Source organism: Aulonocara sp. 'chitande type north' Nkhata Bay, linkage group LG3, assembly GCF_057382095.1.
Source record: "Aulonocara sp. 'chitande type north' Nkhata Bay isolate Kocher_YH1m ecotype deep benthic linkage group LG3, A_spYH_male_GT1.1, whole genome shotgun sequence".
NCBI classification, from domain to species: domain Eukaryota; kingdom Metazoa; phylum Chordata; class Actinopteri; order Cichliformes; family Cichlidae; genus Aulonocara; species Aulonocara sp. 'chitande type north' Nkhata Bay.
The window spans coordinates 2303659-2327616 of record NC_141346.1 but is presented as its reverse complement, the minus strand read 5'-3'; the positions used below and the strand labels follow the sequence as shown (position 1 = coordinate 2327616).

The 23958-nt window shown below is 42.0% G+C and overlaps 1 protein-coding gene across 1 annotated transcript in view; it reads right to left on the bottom strand.

The window, feature by feature from the left end:
- Positions 1-23297, bottom strand: part of LOC147333470 (protein NLRC3-like) — a 48363-nt gene extending 25066 nt beyond the window's left edge. Inside the window, exons 1-2 of the mRNA XM_086267046.1 lie at positions 23196-23297; positions 20343-20586 (exon numbers count right to left, since the gene is read on the bottom strand). Of these exons, the coding sequence (XP_086123172.1) occupies positions 20343-20580 (238 nt within the window). The 5' untranslated portion in view covers positions 20581-20586; positions 23196-23297. The remainder of the gene's footprint in view (positions 1-20342; positions 20587-23195) is intronic.
- Positions 23298-23958: the final 661 nt, after the last annotated feature.

Below are 23958 nucleotides of genomic sequence, written 5' to 3'. Positions count from 1 at the left end.
AGAGATGGCATCCATCCCACTTTGATGGAGCAGCTCTCATTTCTAGAAATATGGACAAATTTATTAAACCCCCCAAAATATGACTATCCAGAGTTGGGACCAGGAAGCAGAGTTGCAGTCTTACACGCCTCTCTGCAGCTTCTCTCCTCCTGCTACCCCCCCAAAAACCCATCTCCATAGAGACTGTGTCAGCTCCCAAAAAGACAAAAAACAAACTAAAAACCAGCAACAAACAACTTAAACATAAACAATCACAAAGAAAGAACAATACAGTATCCACATCTGAACCAAAGAGTAAAACAGTGAAATGTGGATTATTAAATATTAGGTCTCTCTCCTCCAAGTCTCTGTTAGTACATGACTTAATAATTGATCAACAAATCGATTTACTCTGCCTTACAGAAACCTGGTTGCAGCAGGATGATTATGTTAGTTTAAATGAATCAACACCCCCGAGTCATTCTAACTACCAGACATGACTTAATAATTAATCAACAAATCAAAAAACACAAAAACTAATCTTCTTTGTTATCATCTATCATCCACCTGGGCCTTACACAGAGTTTCTGTCTGATTTGTGAGTTTTTATCTGATTTAGTGCTCAGCTCACATAAAATAATTATTGTGGGTGATTTTAACATTCATTTAGTGTCACAGTCAGTAAAAGCAGACTACAGTGGGATGCAAAAGTTTGGGCGACCCTGTTAATAGTGATTATTTCCCTGTATCAGTCGTTGGTTGTTATGATAAAAAATGTCAGGTAAATATATCATATAGGAGACACACACAGTGATATTTGAGAAATGAAGTTTATTGGATTTACAGAAAATGTGCAATAATTGTTTAAACAAAATCAGGCAGGTGCATAAATTTGGGCACTGTTGCCATTTTAATGATTCCAAAACCTGTAGAACTAATTATTGGAACTCAAAGTGGCTCGGTAAGCTCAGTGACCCCTGACCTACATACACAAGTGAATCCAATAATGAGAAAGAGTATTTAAGGGGGTCAAACTGTAAGGGTCCCTCCTCTTTTAATTTTCTCTGAAGAGTAGCAACATGGCGGTCTCAAAACAACTCTCAAATGACCTGAAGACAAAGATTGTTCACCATCATGGTTTAGGGGAAGGACACAGAAAGCTGTCTCAGAGATTTAAGCCGTCTGTTTCCACAGTTAGGAACATATTGAGAAAGTGGATGACCACAGGCTCAGTTCAAGTAAAGGCTCGAAGTGGCAGCCAAGACGCGGTTTGTGATACATGCGGCAAGACAGTGAGGTGTTGTGGCAACACCACTAACCTCATCAAAGACCTCACTGTAAATCATATCACAGAATATGACGAGCATATATTGAGGAAAAACTGAAGGGAGGAGCGGAGAGGGACAGGTGCTGCTAGGGCGAGACAGATGTCTCTCGCCGAGTCCTTTAGTGCTTCAGCCAGGCAACATGTTCCAATGGCACAACTTCAGTTTTCTTTTATTTCTATATGATAATTCTGCATTATTAATCGATAAGAACAAGTAATCTTTTATCTTTTATCAGAGACTTGTGATTGCTGGCTCTCCTTAGTTAATCCTTAGCTTTTATTCGTACCTTTTCTTTTTTTTCTGTGTATTAATTGTTTGCCCGGTGGTCTGTTGAACAGCACAGATGGTTTTCAGTTTAACATTTGCAATAAAACCCCTTATTTACTCTGATTTTGTGAGAGGGCTTGTGTATGTTTCTCCCCACCTGTCACCTAGCAGAGGGGGTCGTAACACACACTGGGATCCATAACACACTCCTTTATAGACGTCTTTTTATTAGATAGTGTTACGACATAAATATATATTCTTAGTTCTTATTTTCTGATTAGATTGTTTTGTGTATTTTAATAATAAAGGCCTTTATAAATCCAGACCCAGATGTGAGAAAGAACTAGGTCAGAGGGTGATAGGTCACTTAGCAACAGAGGCTTCAGTAAGGGGAACTTAAGAAACAGGAAGTTTGGTGCAGAGCTGCAGAGTCATATTAGTAAAATACAGGAAACCAGACAGAAAAAGCAGAACTAAGTAACACACACATTAGTCAGACCAGAAGGAGTTGTTTTGATCGAAACTGTGTGTGTCTGTGTGTGACCTATACCAGAACTATATATACGTATTTTAGCTTGCAATGCTCTTAGAACTGTGGGTGCGTGCTCGTGTCTACAGTTCTCTGTTTCCAGAAATGTACAATAAAAATGATTTTTTGAGCTTCACCACTGTGAGTTGGAAGTCTTTCTCTCTTGCTAAAAGAATCAAAAGAACCGAAATTTAATAATTGGTGCCTTGACCCGTATTCTTTTACGGCTGAGAGGACAAATTTGGCTTAAGGTGCGATCAGAATTGAGGCGAACAGGAGACCTGTCTAAAAAGATTTAAAGGTAGGCAGAGCCTGTTCAAAAAAAAAAAAAAGCAAATTGTGCAGATTGGATGAATTCTAAATTATCTGGTCACCAAGTTAATGATCCTTACCGTTAAATTGGCTCAGTAGTGGTGAAATTAAAGTAAATTATAAAATCTGTTAAGTATGACATGTCCATGGTGATTTTCAGTAATATGTGATAAATAAAAAGTAAAGTCTAGGGAATATTTGATGAAAACTTATTGTTGTTAATGCTGGGGTGAATTTTAAAGTTGATGTGACGTGTGCTTAAAGTTGATGTGTTATGTGTGTCAATAAACTGGCGGTTAGAGTCCACAGTGGTGCTTCTAAAGTTATTTAAATTAATCTAAGACTGGAGTTGAACTCCAGGGGTGCAAAAGGTTCGGGGTTGGTTCCCACACTGCAGACGCGCGTTAGAGACCTGCGGCAACAGGAGAACCCGGGTGATTCCCGTGACCACTGAGGTCGGTCGTTAATAATCAGTGGTCAAGTACCACTTTTGTTGCACCAATTGAACGACAAAGTGGGGCTTGGGTGTGACCATTTCAACGCGGGTGACCGGTAAAGCTTTAAGTAAAGCTTCAGGCACCAGTAGGATACTGAAACGCTGGTTAAGTGGAGCTTCTGGTCAAGCTGCGGGGAGCGCTTTTAAATAGGGCCTAGAAATTTGACCGCTATTGATGATGGCGTTGTTTGACCAGCAAGATGGGCAGACCTGGGCCTTAGAGAAACCAGGAGTAAATTTTTGGAAGCGGAAACGGGTTAACTCTATAGAGGCTGTTTCCAAAGAGTGACAAAAGTAATGTAGGACCTTTTACCAGAAAAAGCTAATTATATCTTTTTTTTTAGTTCACAGTAGTTATTGAGGCAGTCACTTAATTATGTTAGCTAATACAATTAGTTAAAAAGGGGGTATGTTACGAAATAAATGTATATTTTTAGTGCTTATTTTCTGATTATATTGTTTTATGTATTTTAATAAGAGAGGCCTTTAGAAACCAAGCTCAGACGAGACAAAAACTAGGTCAGAGGGTGACAGGTTGCCCTGGCAACAGACTTTAGAGATGGGAAGTTTAGTGCAGAGCTGCACAGGAAATCAGACACAAAAAAGAAAGAGGAACTAACTGAGTGTGTGTGTGATGTGCTGCAGAAATATAACCATGCTGGGTGCTACTGCATTCAGACCTGAGCTTGTGTCTGTGTGTGCTCGGTCTCCATTTCCGGAAATGTAAAATAAAGATTATTTTTTGAGCTTTGACCACTCTGAGTCCAGTCTTTTTCTGCCGCCAAAAGAATTCAAAAGAACTGAATTTAATAAGAGCAAATTGATGCCAATTAAATGTGGTAATCTTAATTACTCAATCGACTTCCCTTCAAAATAACTTCAGAAAAATTGTCACATTTGGGGATCGAGGTTACTAAGTCACACAAGTCATTATATGAAGCTAATTTTGTGAGAACTTTGGATACATTTAAAAATGAGGTTGAATTTTGGAATTCACTCGCACTTTCCTTGATAGGCAGGGTGAATGCTACTGAAATTATCTGCCTCCCCCATCTCCTATATCTTTTTCAAAATATCCCTGTGTATCTGAAAGCTACATTCTTTCAGAAATTGGACTCAGTCCTTCTCCCTTTTATCTGGAATTACAAGAGCCACAGGATAAAAAAGGCACCCCTTTGTAAAGAGAAAATGTATAGTGGCATAGCATTACCAGACTTTAAAAACTACTACTTCACAGCTAATATGCAATAATAATAATAATAATAATAATACACCTTTCAGAACACTCAAGGACACTGTAAAAGGTAGAATAATAAAAGCAACATAAAAGCAAACAGTTTACACAATCATAAAAGCATAAAACATAAAACAAATTTAAAATAGCAGAGTGGAGAGGTTATGTGGGATGAGCTATTTTGAACAAGTGAGTTTTGAGTTGGGACTTAAAGAGAGAGAAGCAAAAGATATTTCTTAAATCAGGAGGTCGGGAATTCCAGAGTTGAGGAGCAGAGCAGCTGAAAGCCCTGCTCCCCATGGTGGCAAGACGGTGGGAGGGGACGGAGAGTGAAAGGGAAGAAGTAGATCTGAGACAACGAGATGGGGCAGTGATCTGAACCAGATCAGAGGGATATGGAGCGAGATGATGAATAGCCTTCAATGTGTACAAGAGTATTTTGAAATTGATATGGTATTTGACCGGGAGCCAATGAAGCTGCTGCAGGACAGGAGTGATCAAGAAATGGATAGGCTCAACACAACAGGAACTCAGCGTAACTGGCAGTCCACAAATATAATCAAACAGTATATGAGTGACTTTGGCCTTCGCGATGCATGGCACTCCCTTCACCCCAACAGTAAGGAATATTCTTTCTTCTCACATGTTCATCACTCCTGCTCTCGTCTGGATTATTCTTTGGTCAGCAGCTCACTGCTGAGTGACATTACAGACACTGAGATTCACCCTATAGCTGTCAGCGATCATGCTCCTGTATCTGTAACACTAATACATAAGAAGAACGCTACACCAAGTAAAAACTGGAGATTCAATACATCGCCACTCAAAGATGAAGACTTTATTAAATATTTTAAAAAGGAATGGACTTCATATTTAGACTTTAATGACACTCCCGGAACATCAGCTTCTGTTCTATGGGAAGCAGGGAAAGCTGTGATGAGAGGTAAAATAATTTCTTTCTCATCACACAAAAAAAAAAAGAAAACAAAAATATTCAGGAGTTAGAAAAAAAACATCAAATCCTTAGAAGAAGCCTACGCGTGCGACCAAGATCAAGAAAGAATGAACAAAATATGCAAAACAAAACTAGAATTAGATAAAATTATTAATAAAAAAACACAATTCCTTATACAAAGACTTCGCTTGCAGAATTTTGAACACAGTAACAAATCAGGTCGATTTCTAGCCAACCAGTTAAAAATAAATAAAGAAAAAACAACTATATGTGCTGTTCAAGATTCATCTGGGAACACAATATATGACCCTGGAAGAATAAACAACATTTTTAGGGATTTCTATAAAACTTTATATACACCACAAATAAACCCATCTAAAAATGAAATTGATCAGTTTCTTGACAACGTAACTCTTCCAAAATTACTAGACAGTCAAGCTATGGAACTGGATTCGCCACTGACGCCAAGTGAACTCCAGGAAGCCCTGATAAGTATGCCCAATAATAAGGCTCCAGGTCCAGACGGCTTCCCTGCAGAATTCTACAAAGAATTCTGGACAATTTTGGCACCAGTATTCCACAGCATGTTGCAGGAAATCGAGGAAAATGGCAGACTACCACCAAATATGAACTCTGCCAACATTAGTCTCCTGCTAAAACCAGGCAAAGACCCTGTATTTCCCTCAAGCTATCGTCCAATTTCTCTTTTAAATGTAGACCTTAAAATAATCTGCAAAGCTCTCTCAAAGAGATTAGAGAAAATGACCCCCCTCTTAATTCATCCTGACCAAACTGGTTTCATAAAAGGTCGGCACTCCTCAACAAACACTCGTAGATTACTTAATTTAATAGACTACTCATACGATAAAAACATTGAAACCATAATATTATTTCATAAACTGGATAAGAATATTATACAATTCCCCAACAGCTCGTATCAGAACAAATGACCAGACATCCTCCAGCTTCTGTCTCCTGAGGGGCACCAGACAGGGATGCCCACTCTCCCCCTCACTTTTTGCAATTTTTATCGAACCTCTAGCAGCAGCATTTAGACAGGCTACAACAATTAAGGGCATAAAATGTAAGAACATAGAACATAAAATCAGTCTCTATGCGGATGATGTGTTGCTTTTTCTGCAAAACACACAAACCAACCTCTCTGAGGTAATTACTCTAATAAACTGGTTTTCAAGAGTTTCAGATTATTCGATTAACTGGCCAAAATCTACAGTTCTCCCCATTAACTGCTCCTTCCATAATTCTTCCTCTGCCCCACTGCAATCCGGAAATATTAAATATTTAGGTATTAATGTTTCTCCCAAGCTTTCAGACTTAACTAAATTAAACCACATCCCACTTCTAAAGAAAGTAGAAGGCGATCTGACTAGATGGAAATCTTTACCCATATCACTCATGGGAAGGGTCGCCACTATAAAAATGATGATCTTGCCAAAAATAAATTACTTATTTTTGATGATCCCTAACAAACCATCACAAGATTGGTTCAGATCTCTGGATTCATATATTTCCAAATTCCTTTGGAAAGATAAACCCCCGCGTATTAGCTTAAAAACGCTACAAAGAACCAAGGATAGAGGAGGATTAGATCTGCCTAATTTTCACCAATACTTCTTAGCCAACAGGCTTCAGTTCATCTCAGAATGGTTAAAACATACCTTCTTAGTTGAGCCCTGGCTAGATGTTGAACAGGCACTATGCAAGGATCTAGAGATTTCAGACCTACCATTTATTAGCTCAAACATCAAAAGACATGAATGCTTTAAAAGCATCAACATCAGCTCTTCTCTGACAGCATGGTGGGAGTTTCTAAAAATAACGGAGTCTTCACTAATCCCATGCAAACGTTACACCTATCTGGAATAACCCTGACATATTACAAAACAATAATATGATTAATTTCCCAGAATGGAGTTGTAAAGGAATTAAATACTTAGAACATATATTAGAGGGAACAGAATTTATCCCATTTGACAGACTAGTTGAACAATATGGGATCAACAAGAAAAAATCTTTAGAATATCAACAAATTAAATCCATAGTAAAAAAGAAATTTAACCTCAGTCAAGTTGAATTACAAACACCACCAAGTGTGGTACATTTTCTTACTCTTAAATCCCCCAAATTATTATCTAAAATATACAGAACACTATCTAAATTAGATGAATCAATATCCCTTCCTACTGCAAAGTGGGAAGCAGATTTATCAGTCAGCTTAGACCAAAACTTCTGGTCTCAGATTTGCTCAAAAACTTTTAAATTGATTAAAAATCCCAGTCTGCAATTAATACAATACAAAATACTTCATAGAGTGCACTATACAGGTCATCGGATGTTCAAGATGGGCTTTACATCTTCCAACAACTGCTCACACTGTCAAACCAATTCACCGGACAATTATATCCACGCTCTTTGGTTCTGTCCACCAGTGCAGAAGTTTTGGCGCGAGATATGTGAAGACTTATCAAAGTGTCTGAAATGTAACATTCCAACTTCCCCCTTAGTGTGTTTGTTGGGCAGCTTAGATAATGTCACTTCAGAAAAGAATATAGCCCATATGGTTTTCACTGCCCTATGCATAGCCAAGAAAACAGTCCTCATGAACTGGAAAAATAAAAATAATCTTAATTCTAACCAATATAGAAATTATCTATTAGATTACATTAGTCTTGATACAGCCTCTGCCACCACATTAGATCAATTGCTCTGGGCCCCTTTTATCAGCTCCATCACCTAGTGGGGGTGGGGGGTCATAGTTTGGTTCCGCCTTCAATGTTGTGATTGGTGTGGGGGTAGGGACAGGCTTAGGGCGTCGGGGGGTTCCCCGGAGGCATCTTCCTTGGGGGGCTCAACCCGGGGTAGCGGTCATGTCCGGTTGGGGGCTCTTTTCTGACTATTTCCTCGTGGCTGCGTGCAGCGGGGCTAGGGGAGGGTCTGTGCTGACGGACGTGGGTTACTGACCTGGTAGCCTGTTTGCCCCTGGGTGGGTCCGGGATGGGCGTGAGGTTCTGGGGGCGCTCCGTCTCTGGGCTGGGGCCCTGGCCGGGCCTCGGGGCCTCGGATCCTGGTTTGTGTGTTGCCAGGGTTGTGGGCGGGTGGGTGCCCCTTTCTTTGGCGGGTCGCGGAGTATGGGAGTGCCTACTGGGGTCAGTGGGGGAGCTGGCCCCAGGGAGGGGTCACCTGCCCCTCCCTTCCTTCCCTCCCCATCTCCAGCTGCCTCCCTCTTCCCACTCCACCACAACCACCCACACATGCAGGGCCTTGGAGTAGGGGTATGTCACCAGGGTGCAGAGGAGGCTACCCCCCTCTGTCCCCTTCTGGCTGCCTCTGCCTCAATAAAATTGAGGCAGAGGCAGCCAGCAGAGTCAGCAGGCACGCCAGTGCAGCCCCCTCTAGCTTCTGCTCGGTGGCTACTGGGCGACCCCTCGTCTGGGGATCTCCTCAGCTCTTCCCAGGAGGGTTGCACGGATGCCCCTCCAGTGGTCCTTCTTGGGCTCTTGCACTCTGGGGCCTCTGGATATCTGGAGCCTGGATCTCCTCCATGCTTGCTGCATGCCCTGGAGGACTGGGCTATGGCCCTCTACACCCTCTAGCAGACCGTGTTCATAGACATAAACTACACCTTTCCTGGCTGCTACTTCAAAGCACATTGTGCGCTGTCTGTCCTGGGTGCTGCACAACAACATTCAATATTTAGTATTTACTGCCGTTTACACTTAGCTAGATTAATGCGATGGTGTTGTGTTTGGTATGTTTTTTTGCTTGTTTTCTGTTTTTCTCTCAACAGGTGATACAGGAGATTTTTTTTTCTTTATCTTTTTCTGTTTTTCTTTTCCTTCATCTTTCTTTCTCCCTTTCCTATCCCCCAGTCATGTTTGTCCCGTCTGTAACATCTGAAAATAAAATAAAATAAATAATAACAACAAAGGTCGATCAAATGGACTAATACGGCAAGGCCATGATGATCCATTTGGCAAAGTAAATCCACTGGGTATCCCTGTTGGTCTTCAGACAGCAATTCTGACGGCTAAAGAACCAAATGGGACAGGCAAAAAAAAATAAAATAAAATAAAAAAAATAAAATACAGAAAGCTGAAAGCAATTGAACATGTACTCATTCTTCTCTTTGTTTTTTTAACATCAGTCTTCCTTTTTCCATATATAATGATGATTTCATTTATTAGGGTAAGAAAAGCAACCATACCTGTGTTAAAAATAATAGAATGTAATGTTCTGTTCATCATTTTATTAAAATAAAAAAAGAAAAGAAAAACTTTATACTGACAGTTAAAAAAAAAAAAAAAGGACAGGAGTGATGTGGTGGGTAGAGGGGGTCCTGGTGATAATACCGGCAGCAGAATTCTGGAGGTGTTGGAGCTTGTGAATGGATTTTTGAGTAAGACCAAAAAGAAGTGAATTACAATAATCAATCCGAGAAGTAACAAGTAGTGATGGTAAATTTGATTCTTTTTACTGAATCGAGTTTTAATGAGTCACTCACCAAAGTGAGGGTTTTGGGATAATTTGATTCACTGAGTCAGTTGACCAGAGAGTGCAAAAAAATTTACATTTTCACTCAAACTTAATTTGTTTCTCTTTATGTAAATCCTACTGCTAAGATGAGTGATTTAAAAAAACAACTATTTTATAGAGCAACAAAGAGCAAAAACATTTCTAAAATTAAGCAATTTCCTATCAAAATTGCTTAATAAACATTTATTTTGTTTATTTGTATTTTATTAGTATTTTCCTTAAATGTGTTAAATATATATTTTCTCATCTAAATGTCCACTGAGCTGTGAGCCAGGGGGCGGTAATGCGCCTTAACATTGGTTGCCAATCAAGAAGAAGAAGAAGAAGCTGTGAGCCAGGAGGGAGGGGGTGAGTGAGTGATTCGTTCGCTCGCTCTTTGATTCAGCACAGGAGGGAGGGGGTGAGTAGCTCAAATGTGCCTTTGACTGAGGGTTAGGGTTAGGGAACTTGCTTCTCTCTCTTTCTGTGTGTGTGTGTGTGTGTGTGTGTGTGTGTGTGTGTGTGTGTGAGACACAGAGAGAGACAGAGAGAGAGAGAGAGAGAGAGAGAGAGAGAGAGAAAGCCTTTTTATGGGATGATCTCATTGTAAGATTCAAATTCAATATATTTAGACTGGGTGACTGAATTGGATCTTGTGTGTGTCTCTCTGTGCATGTGTGTTTCCATATGTGTCCATATTTGTGATTGTGTGGCTGTTATAGATTTTTTTGCCGATTTTTTTCATTTAACAAGTATATTTGAGGGACCCTCAGCATGTTCAGCATTTTTTCAGCTGTCCATTTTGCTTTTCCAATTTTTCTGTTTAACTTATTACTATTGTGCTAAATCATACTATTTCTGCTATTTTATAAGATTTGTGCTAAATATTGTATTTCTGATTAATTATAGTTTTTCTACCAAATCATAGTACAGTATTTCTGCTTTTTATAGGATTTGTGCCTAATATAGTTTTTCTGCTAAATTATAGTATTTCTACTAAATGTAGTATTTATGCTTAATCATAGTATTTCTGCTTTTTATAGGATTTGTGCCTAATATAGTTTTTCTGCTAAATTATAGTATTTCTGCCATTTTATAGCATTTGTGCTAAAACATAGTATTAATTTAAAATTACAATATTCATAGTTCATCACAGTGTCTCTGGTAAATCACAGTATTTCTGCTATGTTGTACTATTTTTCTAAATCATAATGTTTCCATAATGTTTAAGTATTTTTGGCTAAATATATTTTTTCTGTTATCTTATACTATTTCTCCTAAATTCTTGTATTTTTGAGAAGTTATCATGCTTCTGGTAAGTTACAATATTTCTGCTAAGTTCTGCTATGCTATTATATTTCTGCCAAGTTTTATGTTTCCTCTAAGATATTGGAGTTCTGCTAAGTTATTACATTTTAGCAAAGTTCCTCAGTTCCTTCTGCAAAGTTTTTACAATTTCTGCAACTTTTCAGCTTTTTCAGCTAGTTTTTGCAGACAGCTTCAGCTTTAAAGCATCCACACTGCATTTTCGCAGGAAATGCAAATTTTTCTAGTTATCATATCTCGTCCACCTGGGCCTTACACAGAGTTTCTCTCTGATTTCTCAGACTTTATATCTAATTTAGTTCTGAGCTCAGATAAAATAATTATTGTGGGTGATTTTAACATCCATGTAGATGCTAAAAATGACAGCCTCAACATGGCATTTAGTCTGTTATTAGACTCAATTGGTTTCTCTCAAACTGTAAAAGAACCCACCCACCACTTTAATCACACTCTAGATCTTGTTTTAACATATGGCATAGAAACTGAACATTTAACAGTGTTTCCTGAAAACCCTCTCCTGTCTGATCATTTCCTGATAACATTTACATTTACAATAATTGATTACACAGCGGTGGAGAGTAGACTTTATCAAAGTAGATGTCTTTCTGAAAGCACTGTAACTAAGTTTAAGAATATGATCCACCCACTGTTATCATCTCCAATGCCCTGTACCAACACAGAGCAGAGCAGCTATCTGAATGCTACCCCAACAGAGGTCGATTATCTTGTTAATAATTTCACCTCCTCACTACGTACGACTCTGGATACTGTAGCTCCTGTGAAAACTAAGGTCTCTAATCAGAAGTACCTGACTCCGTGGTATAATTCTCAAACACGTACCCTAAAGCAGATGACTCGTAATCTGGAGAGGAAATGGCGTGTCACAAATCTAGAGGATCATCATTTAGCCTGGAGAAATAGTTTGCTGCTTTATAAGAAAGCCCTCCGCAAAGCCAGAACATCTTACTATTCATCACTGATTGAAGAAAATAAGAACAACCCCAGGTTTCTCTTCAGCACTGTAGCCAGGCTGACAAAAAGTCTTCCTTGACTTCCAGTTGCGCCATAAGATGGCTGCACCGACGAGAGCTCCCAGTCATCTCAGCAAAAATGTTATTATTCATTTTGTACTGCTTTCTATTTCTGTGCATACAGCACGATCATACACTCGGTATGACAGACAAACGATTTTGGAGCTACGTTCGTCACCCAGTTCGGACTTTACAGCGGGTTTCGACTCCGTGGACGCTCTGCTGCCTGGGATCCTTTGTTTACTCGCACGACGTCGAGGGAAAACAAACAGGGGGAAACGCGCTGGAGTTTTGTGCTGAACGCGACAGAGAAACAGCAAGCCACCTCTGCCCAGCATCCTGCTCGCGAATCTCCAGTCTCTTGACAACAAACTTGACGAGCTGCGTGCACGGATTAAACACCAACAAGACATCAGGAACTGCTGCGTTCTGGCCTTCACAGAGACATGGCTGGAGCCCAGCGTCCCCGACTGCGGCATCACGCCGGATGGATTCACTGTTTACCGGGGAGACCGAACGAAGGACTAAGGCAAGAAAAGGGAAGGAGGGGTGTGCTTTATGGTTAACTCTTTGTGGGCTAGAGATGTGTGTATCTTAAAAACTTTATTTTAAAAACCTACTGCTCTCAGAGCCTCGAGCTGCTGACCATTAAAGTCAGGCCTTTTTACCTCCTGAGTAAGTTCATTTCTCCTCTCAGCTGTTTACATTCCCCCACATGCTGATAAAGCTAAAGCTATGGACGAACTGTATGACATCACTATTGGACTTGGGAACAAAAATGCAGAAGCTGCCTTTATTGTGCTGGGAGACTTCAACAGAGCCAACATGAAGAAGGTTCTCCCCAAATACTATCAGCACATCTCCTTCCACACAAGAGGTGATCAAACACTGGACCATTGTTAGCTTCAAAGAGTGCTACAAACCCCTCCCCCACAGAGCTTTTGGCAAGGCAGACCATTGTTCCATACTGGTGCTGCCTGCATACAGACTGTGGGATTAAAGAAATTATTTTACTGCCACTATTCATAACTATCATCACTACCATTGCATTAATAACATACAGTAATTTACAGCATTGATATTGCATTCAGATGTTTAAACATATTGGCACCCAATTAGCCTTTATTACAGGTGCAGTTATAACCACTTTAAACTGTTGAGTTTAAATTTACAATCTTAAATGCCTTTGAATGCCTTTTTTATAATCTTAAATGTTTATATGCTGATTATATTGGGTTGTATAAGGAAGGCTCAACTCTTGACAGGAAACAACATGCTTTTGCACCCGAAAGTGAAACTAAGCAGAGTGTAAGTTATTTTGAGGAGTTGTTTGGATGATGCTATTTGAATAACCAGGTTATTCATTATTATCTTTTATTCATTTATATCTTTTGATTAAGCTTTTAGTAGTGGTTCTTGATTAAAACATTTATTCAACATAATACATATATAGTTTCAGTTAGGCTATTACACATATTAGGATGAGCCTCTGTTCTGGTGAACGGTCAGAAGCTTTAGCTCGTGAGATGAGACAGAGTTCGTGTGAGGTCGAGACACACACATACATACACACACACTTACACAGCAGTTAGATTTAGGGGTAGGCGAGAGTTCAAATAATACTTTGGAAAACGCTGTAACTGCAAAATTGTGCCTGCATAAGTGACAAGTTTGTTGTAGGACGTGCTGCTGATGTTCCAGACGATAAGCGAGCATCTGGCAGCGACAGGAAACACCTGGCTTGGAGGCGAAGAAAATTTTCTTTTCTAACTGTGTCAAAAGTTGCTAACAGAACATTTGTGGTTTTGAAAATGCATGTATTGTATCTGTGTTGACGTATGAAGGGGGCGTCATAAATCCTACCCTGATGCTTTAAAACAATGGATGTGTAGTTCTGGGGGCGGAGATCTACAGCTGGTGTGTGCAGTGTACATCTCCCCACGCTGCGTGTGTTTCATTAAAATCATTGTTTGACCAACTCTGCTGGACCATCGTTGTTTTTGTACTCACCCTCAATATTTGAACCCTTAACAAGACCAAGGCTGAAGCAGGAAAAACCAGCTTCCAGGGTCATCTACAAATGGGACAGTGAGGCTGAGGAGGTCCTACAGGACTGCTTTGAGACAACTGACTGGCAGATATTTGTGGATGCAGCTGATGGCAACATCAATGAAGTCACAGACTCTGTCATTGGATATATTGGAAAGTGCATGGATGATATCATCACAAAAACCACTGTCTGCATATATCCAAATCAGAAACCCTGGGTAAATAAAGACGTTCGCGCCAAGCTAAAAGTGCGGAGCTCTGCCTTTAACTCCGGGGATGCTGATGCATATAAAGCAGCCAGGTACGACCTCCGGAAGTCCATAAAAAAGGCCAGAAAGGACTACAGGGACAAAATGGAGTCCAGCTACCACAGCTTTGACACCAGGCGGCTGTGGAATGGACTGACTGCATCACTGACTACAAGAAGGTCAACACAGTCAGTGTTCAGCCCACTGCATCTCTCGCAGACGAGCTCAACAACTTCTATGCTCGTTTTGACGCAGACAACAGCTGGCAGAGGTGTTCACCAACATCTTCAACCTCTCCAGGAGGCAGTCAGTGGTCCCCACGTCCCTCAAAGCATCCACCATCATTCCTGTTCCCAAAAAATCAGTGTTCTCCTGTCTGAATGACCACCGTCCTGTTGCACTGACATCCGTCATCATGAAGTGCCTGGAGCGGCTGGTCAAAGGTCACATCTGCTCCTCCCTCCCTGACACACTGGACCCTCTTCAGTTTGCCTATTGGACAAACAGAGCCACAGAGGATGCCATCGCCCTGGCAACGCACACCACCCTCACTCACCTGGAAAAAGGGAATACATATGCAAGGATGCTCTTCATCGACTACAGCTCGGCATTTAACACCATCATCCCCTCAAAACTTGCTTTGTAGCTCGTCAACCTTGGGCTGGGAACACCGATCTGCAGATGGATTCTAAACTTCCTCACAAACACGCCCCAGGTGGTGAGAGTTGGCAAGCACACCTCCTCACCACTCATCCTAAACAGAGGTACGCCACAGGGTTGTGAGCTTAGCCCCCTCCTATATTCCCTGCTCACACACGACTGTGTTGCTAAACACGATTCCAACATCATCATCAAGTTTGCGGATGACACAACCATCATAGGCCTCATCACAGACAATGATCAGACGGCCTATAGAGAGGAGGTGATGGCGCTGTACGAGTGGTGTCTGGAAAATAACCTGACTCTCGACCAGTCAGGGAACACCAGCCCATCCACATAAACAGTGTCAAGGTCGAAAGGGTCAGCAGCTTCAAGTTCCTTGGAGTCAACATCACCGAGGACTTCTCCTGGACCCTTCACACAGACACTGCTTCACACAGACGCTGCTATCAGGAAAGCTCGCCAGCGGCTTTACTTCCTGAGAAGGCTGAGGAAGTTTGGCATGAACGCCAACATCACCTCAAATTTTTACAGGTGTGCAGTCGAGAGCTTGCTGACGAGCTGCATCACAGTTTGGTACGGAAGCTGCTCTGCCAGCAGCCGTAAATCACTACAGAGGGTGGTGAAGGCAGCAGAGCACATCACTGGCACGAGGCTTCCTGCCATTCAGGACATTTATCTCCAGCGTTGCCTCCGTAAAGCTCACAGCATCATCAAGGACCACAGCCACCCAGCACATCAGCTGTTCTTGTTACCATCTGGCAGACGTTACAGGAGTCTGTCTGCTTGGACTACAAGACTTAAACACAGTTTCTACCATCAACCACAACACTTAAACACACACACAACACAGTCCACAGGACGCACTCAGAAGCTACTCTGTTTAATCTGCACAGGTCACTTCACTTTATTTATTTATATTTTAAAAAGTGCAATACTGTAACAACTGCCACAAAAAAAAACTTTTGTACTGTTTAGTTTGTACTGCTGCTCATTCCTGTGCAATATCCCATCTGCTTCCCCCCCCCCTTCCAATTCCTATTTAAGATTTTCTTTATTTAATCACTAGTGTGTACATATATATATATATATATATATATATATATATATAAAACACCCAGCACGCCCCTGCGGGCGGTTTATCCTTCAAGCTCGGGTCCTCTACCAGAGGCCTGGGAGCTTGAGGGTCCTGCGCAGTATCTTAGCTGTTCCCAGGACTGCGCTCTTCTGGACAGAGATCTCCGATGTTATTCCCGGGATCTGCTGGAGCCACTCGCCTAGCTTGGGAGTCACCGCACCTAGTGCTCCGATTACCACGGGGACCACCGTTACCTTCACCCTCCACATCCTCTCGAGCTCTTCTCTGTGCCCTTGGTATTTCTCCAGCTTCTCGTGTTCCTTCTTCCTGATATTGCTGTCATTGGGAACCGCTACATCGATCACTACGGCCGTCTTCTTCTGTTTGTCTACCACCACTATGTCCGGTTGGTTAGCCACCACCATTTTGACCGTCTGTATCTGGAAGTCCCACAGGATCTTAGCTCGGTCATTCTCCACCACCCTTGGGGGCATCTGCCATTTTGACCTCGAGACTTCCAGGTTATACTCGGCACAGATGTTCCTGTACACTATGCCGGCCACTTGGTTATGGCGTTCCATGTATGCCTTGCCTGCTAGCATCTTGCACCCTGCTGTTATGTGCTGGATTGTCTCTGGGGCATCTTTACACAGCCTGCACCTGGGGTCTTGCCTGGTGTGATAGACCCCAGCCTCTATGGATCTTGTGCTCAGAGCTTGTTCTTGTGCTGCCATGATTAGTGCCTCTGTGCTGTCTTTCAGTCCAGCTTTGTCCAGCCACTGGTAGGATTTCTGGATATCAGCCACCTCCTCTATCTGCCGGTGGTACATACCGTGCAGGGGCCTGTCCTTCCATGATGGTTCCTCGTCTCCCTCCTCTTTCTTGGGTTTCTGCTGCCTGAGGTATTCACTGAGCACTCGGTCAGTTGGGGCCATCTTCCCAATGTATTCTTGGATGTTCCTTGTCTCATCCTGGACTGTGGTGCTGACACTCACCAGTCCCCGGCCCCCTTCCTTCCGCTTAGCGTACAGCCTCAGGGTGCTGGACTTGGGGTGAAACCCTCCATGCATGGTAAGGAGCTTTCTTGTCTTTATGTCAGTGGCTTCTATCTCCTCCTTTGGCCAGCCTATTACCCCAGCAGGGTACCTGATCACGGGCAGGGCGTACGTGTTGATGGCCCGGATCTTGTTCTTACCATTCAGCTGACTCCTCAGGACTTGCCTGCCTGCAGGTACTTGGTGGTTGCAGCCTTTCTAGCGGCCTCTTCATGGTTCCCATTTGCCTGCGGGCTCCCCAGGTACTTGTAACTGTCCTCTATGTCTGCAATGTTGCCTTCTGGTAGTTCAATCCCCTCAGTTCTGACTACCTTCCCTCTCTTTGTTACCATCCGACTACACTTCTCCAGTCCAAACGACATTCCAATGTCATTGCTGTATAGCCTGGTAGTGTGGATCAGTGAATCGATGTCTCGTTCACTCTTGGCATACAGCTTGATGTCATCCATGTACAGGAGGTGGCTGACAACTGCTCCGTTCCGTAGTCGGTATCCGTAGCCAGTCTTGTTAATGATCTCACTGAGGGGGTTCAGGCCTATGAAGAACAGCAGTGGGGACAGAGCATCTCCTTGGTAGATCCCGCACTTGATGGTGACTTGTGCTATGGGCTTGGAGTTGGCCTCTAGTGTTGTACGCCACATCCCCATTGAGTTCCTGATGAAGGCTCTTAGGGTCCCATTGATCTTGTACAGTAGCTGGTGTTTTGCGCCTCTGGTATTTTTGCCAATTCCTTTCTGTGTCCCGCTCATGTATTGACCCATGTGCCTGTTCATCTTAGCCGATATGATGCCTGACAGGAGCTTCCATGTAGTACTGAGGCAGGTTATTGGTCGGTAGTTGGAGGGGACCGATCCCTTCTTGGGGTCCTTGGGGATCAGGACCGTCCGACCTTCGGTTAGCCATTCCGGGTGTCTCTCGTTAACTAGCTGCCAGACGCTCGTGGAGTGCAGTCAGCTTCTTTAGCCAGTAGGCGTGAACCATGTCGGGCCCTGGTGCTGTCCAACTCTTCATACTGGAGACCCTTTCTTGGATATCTGCCATTGTGATGGTTACTGGACCCTGTTCAGGGAGGTCGCTGTGGTCTGCCCTCAGATCCACTAGCCACTGAGCATTGCCGTTATGGGTTGCGTCCTTCTCCCATATGCTCTTCCAGCAGGCTGGCTAAAACACTGTGATCAACAGCCCTGTCGAAGTTTAGTGGAGGACGACGAGAAGTGGACCAGAGGGTCTGTATTGGCTTAGAGTCGTCATGGTGGAAATTCCGACGAGAGCCCCGGTGAATGTACTTTTGGCGAGGGAGGAAGGCGAAATCTGTGTGGAGATGAAGCGGCGGTGGAGAAGCCAGGTGAAAGCGGAGACGGAGAAGCTCGTCAGCTGAGTATTGGTAAAGTCCAGCACTAGGTCGGTAGACCAATGACATAAAAATCCAGACCCATATGAGCAAGACACAGATCCTGCTAGGCCACATCACGGACAGTCAGATAAGCCAAACAGTCAGGTGTACGGATCCAAGGGAGAAAACGGCCAAACAAACAGGCAGATGGACTACACCCAAAATACTCAGGCACTTGCAAAATTCGCTAGATCACCAGTAAGATGTATCAAAGAATATATGAATAAATAATAATAAATAACAAATATGAATAATATATGAATAAAATATAAAAAGATACCAGGGAGTAGCGCCAGCGTTCACTCAACCGGAAACCTGAGGATCAGCACTATGTAGCCTATTGGCTAGATGATACAGTTATAATGGCAGTTTGGCTGGAAATGGAGGGAGAAGACTGTATGCCTTACTCTCGTGGTGCAATCGCATTGTCTCCTATTTGTTTTAAAAAGACATACTAAAACTCCAAAAATTTGAGTCTGCAACTGCAGGTAAGCTTGATCAATGCCTGGTGGATTGTATAAAAGAAAAGCATGCTGTTGGTTTTATATATGAGATATTACAGTCACTGTGACAGAAGGATACGGGTAAAATAAAATCAGCTTGGGAAAAGGTAAGAGGCTCGGAAATTCAGAATGATATCTGGGCTAAAGGGCTACATTATGTTAATTCCTGCTCTATCAACGCGCAACATATGTTAATTCAGTTTAAAATTATTCACAAATTGCACTACTCAAAGACAAGATTACATGAGATATTTCCTGAAACGTCACCAATTTGTGATAAATGTCAATGTGCAGAAGCTGATCTGCTTAAAAGTGTTGTAATGTGTACCAAGTTACAATGTTTTGGGGTTTCTGTGTTTTACTTTTTTTCCAAACTTTTTGATGTGCAATTAGACCCTGACCCCATTTTGATTCTTATTGGACTGTCGGAACAATCTAAAAAACTTAAGCGTGCACAGACTTCCCTCCTGTCCTATGGCCTAATGTTTGCAAAGAGACTGATTTTCCTGCTATGGAAGGGATAGGAAGTGCCCTCTCTGAAAACCTTGATTTCAGGACTGACAGATACTCTTAATCTGGAAAGGATCTGCCTATTATAAATGACAAACTGGACGACTTCGATCAGATTTGGAGGCCACTCATTGAGTATCTGGAAATTATGAACAAAAGAGAGTTTATGTGATCTTCACCATAGGTTAAAACAAGCTGATAGCACTCTGGGATAAGGGAATGGTGTGGGGAGGGAGGGGTGGGTTGTCCCCCCCCCCCTTGTTTTTTGGTCACCCTTTTTGGTACTTTCCACTGTCTTGTTTGCTTTAATAGTTAATTATATGTTATTGACTGGAAACAGGCAATTTGGATTTTGCATCAATCCTGCTTATTACAGAGAAACTACCATGTGTGTTTCTATGTAATAATCAAAAGTTTTAAGCACAATAGTTACATTCTGTATTATTGCATTATGTATTATATGGTAACAATATACAAACATGCTAAAACATCAGCCAGTAGCACCTTATTATTGTAATGAGATTATTCCAAGTAAAACTGTATAAACATGTAAAGATACAAACTCACAGACATTATTTCCCTATTTCACACAGGTTATCATATTGTTACCCAAGTATTACGATACTCTTACTAACTGCTTTTACCTCGTGGACATCTCTTTATTTACACATTATTACTCCGAGTATTTGGGTCCAGTTACATCAATTTCCATGTAATGTTACTCAACTGTAACCACTGTTATTCCTACGAATTTCAAATAGGAGGCATCAATAGTGTGGAACAAAAGTAACAAAGAAAAAGGGTTTATAAAGACTGGCACTGCTGTATTTTATTACTGTTGGAGATGTTGTGGTACCTGTTTCTCTTATCTTCTTTAAAATCAAGTTGGTGACCTTCATCACATCATCAGTATATGTCTCCATGATCAAATCCACTGTCTCCAGTTCATCTGCTGTCTCCAGTTGGGACTGTTTGATGGCTGGAAAACCACCAAGTACCTGAGGATCCTGAAGACACCTGTGGAAGGCTTTCAGCTTCTCCTCACCCAACTCCTCCAAAATATCCAGCAGCTGTTCATCTACAGACGTCTCCATCTTTCTCTATAAAAACAGGAGAGGACATTTTCAATGCAAAGGCCAACATGGAATAGTGTGTCCCATGTGACTCATCAACAGTTTTCACACATTACACCCTGGTCTGTTTCTGATATGTGATTTATGACCCTCTGTTTTTAATCCTCAGTTCACCATCATATTTTAACACAGCAGGAAGATACAATGGTCTCTGTCAGGACCCTGGAAACAATCACACAAAAAAAAACTATTATAAAAAAATGGCCCTCTATTTGTTTTTGTTGTTATCATAAAATAGTTTTACGTGCTGACAGGTTGCTTCGTATTTGTGTATGGAGTAGCATGCCCGCATGAGTCCTCAGCACAACAATAATTTTACACGATTGTAAAGTTTATGCTTGTAGATCAGAATCAGACTCAGAATCAGAATACTTTATTGATCCCTGGGGGAAATTATTTTTTTGTTACAGTGCCCCATTATAAACCAACATAAACCAACATTAAGACAAAACAGACAATACGCTAACTAAGAATAGCACAATATATACATATATATATACATATATATATATACACTCAACAAAAATATAAACGCAACACCTTTGTTACTGCTCCCATTCCCCATGGGATGGACGTAGAGACCTAAAATTCATTCCAGATACACAATATAACCATCCCTCCCAAACAGTGGTCACAAATCAGTCCAAATGTGTGGTAGTGGGCACATCTGCTATATTGAGATAATCCATCCCACCTCACAGGTGTGCCACATCAGGATGCTGATCTGACATCATGAGTAGTGCACAGGTGTACCTCAGACTGCCCACAACAAAAGGCCACCCTGGAATGTGCAGTTTTGTCTCACAGCAAAATGCCACAGATGCCACAAGCAATGAGGGAGCGTGCAATTGGCATGCTGACAGCAGGAATGTCAACCAGATCTGTCGCCCGTGCATTGAATGTTCATTTCTCAACCATAAGCCGTCTCCACAGGCGTTTCAGAGAATATGGCAGCACATCCAACCGGCCTCACAACCGCAGACTTTGTGTAACCACACCAGCCCAGGACCTCCACATCCAGCAGGTTCACCTCCAAGATCGTCTGAGACCAGCCACCCAGACAGCTGCTGGAACAATTGGTTTGCACAACCAAACAATTTCTGCACAAACTGTCAGAAACCGTCTCAGGGACGCTCAACTGCATGCCCGTCGTCCTCATCGGGGTCTTGACCTGACTCCAGCTCGTCGCCGTAACAGACTTGTGTGGGCAAATGCTCACATTCGATGGCGTCTGGCACGTTGGAGAGGTGTGCGCTTCACGGATGAATCATGGTTCACATTGTTCAGGGCAGATGGCAGCTGAGAATGTCCCAGTTCTTGCATGGCCAGCATACTCACCGGACATGTCACCCATTGAGCATGTTCGGGATGTGCTTGACCGGCGTATACGACAGCGTGTACCAGTTCCCACGAATATCCAACAACCTCGCACAGCCATTGAAGTGGAGTGGACCAACATTCCACAGGCCACAATTGACAATCTGATAGACTCCATGCGACGATGTGTTGCACTGCATGAGGCAAATGGTGGTCACACCAGATACTGACCGGTTCTGGGTCCCCAGACCCCCAATAGCGCAAAAAACTGCACATTCCAGGGTGGCCTTTTGTTGTGGGCAGTCTGAGGTACACCTGTGCACTACTCATGATGTCAGATCAGCATCCTGATGTGGCACACCTGTGAGGTGGGATGGATTATCTCAATATAGCAGATGTGCCCACTACCACACATTTGGACTGATTTGTGACCACTGTCTGGGAGGGATGGTTATATTGTGTATCTGGAATGAATTTTAGGTCTCTACGTCCATCCCATGGGGAATGGGAGCAGTAACAAAGGTGTTGCGTTTATATTTTTGTTGAGTGTATGTATATATATATATATATATATATATATATACATACATATATATATATATATATACATAAGTCACTCATTAAAAGATCATGTCATATACAATTTCAACTCTACATGACGTCTCAATTTTTATTCTGTTTTTGAACCATCATCTAAACACTTCTGATAGAGACAGGCAGCAAACATCAGCAGCAGTGATTAATGGCCTCACAGTGCCCTGTAGAGAAACGGAGGTATAATATATCACACACTGTACCAGAGGGAGAAGCTGTGTGGATTTCGGTTAACTGGTGAGTCTAAACTGGCTGCTGATGTGAGTGAGATGAGTGCTCAAAGTGTTCAGGATAAAGTGCTGTACTGTATGAATGTGGACTGTGATCAAAGTGCTCTGAGAGGTTAGAAAGAATTGCTCTGTGTGAATTGAAGTACATTATAGTATATTACAAATATGTACAAAGTCCTCTGTAAAACCTTCAAGGTGTAAAGAAGGTGAGGTGAAGGTGTAAAGATCAGGACAAATTCTCCACAAACACAAATCTTATGATGCATTTGTCTTATATGTGTTTTTAGAATGTGATGTCTGAGAGCTGCAGTGGTTCTGATAAAGAGTGAGCAGTCTGAGATGTCAGTGAGCAGTAACAAGGAGAAAATGTTTGCTGCCTGTTGAACAGAAACACTTTCCAAGACAATTGAAAGCTGAATGATCAGAGACACTTACAGCAGTGACGCTGAGTCCTGGTTCTCCTCACAGATCCAAGAGTTCACAGAGTGGAGCTGAAGACTTCACTTCACCTGAGCTGGATCACCTCACCTGCAAACACTGACACAATAAGTCTCAGAACTTCCTGTCGAGCACAGCTGGCTCCACCTCAGTCTCTAAAACCTGAATGTTGACTTCTTGGAACAAACTGGTTTGATCTGTTTGTGTTTCCAGTTAAAGGGAGGGACAGTGTCACTTACACACTTAAAACTGTTTTATAAAACACTTGTGAACAAACACTGGAAGAAGACATCCAAAATCCAGCACTTGGGATCTGTTGTGGTACAAGTACTGCACCACCACTGAGTTAGTGTTTGTATAAATGTGGTGAAGCAAAGCCAAAAAGAAAACCCCACCATCATGTGTATAAAAATACTTATTGGATAAATAATGAAAGAATCAGCACAACATACCAAAGAAAGAAAAATGAGGTCAGGGCCTCAGACAGAAATGATAAAGATATAAAACATGACAGTTGTATATGAACACAGGTCTGAACAGGTTGGTCCTGATCTGCTCATTAAAATCTGCATTATCTCGCTTTTTCATCTTTAATCACTGGTGAAATAAAGCTGCTTTGTTTGATGATGATTGATGTGGTTGTGTTTCCTGCTTTCAGTCTTCCAAGGAAATTTTCAGACTAGAAATACTAGAAACCGCCTGCAACACAGTTTCAGTTGGCAGCGCCCCTGCTCTTTGTGAAGCAACAACAACATGTTAT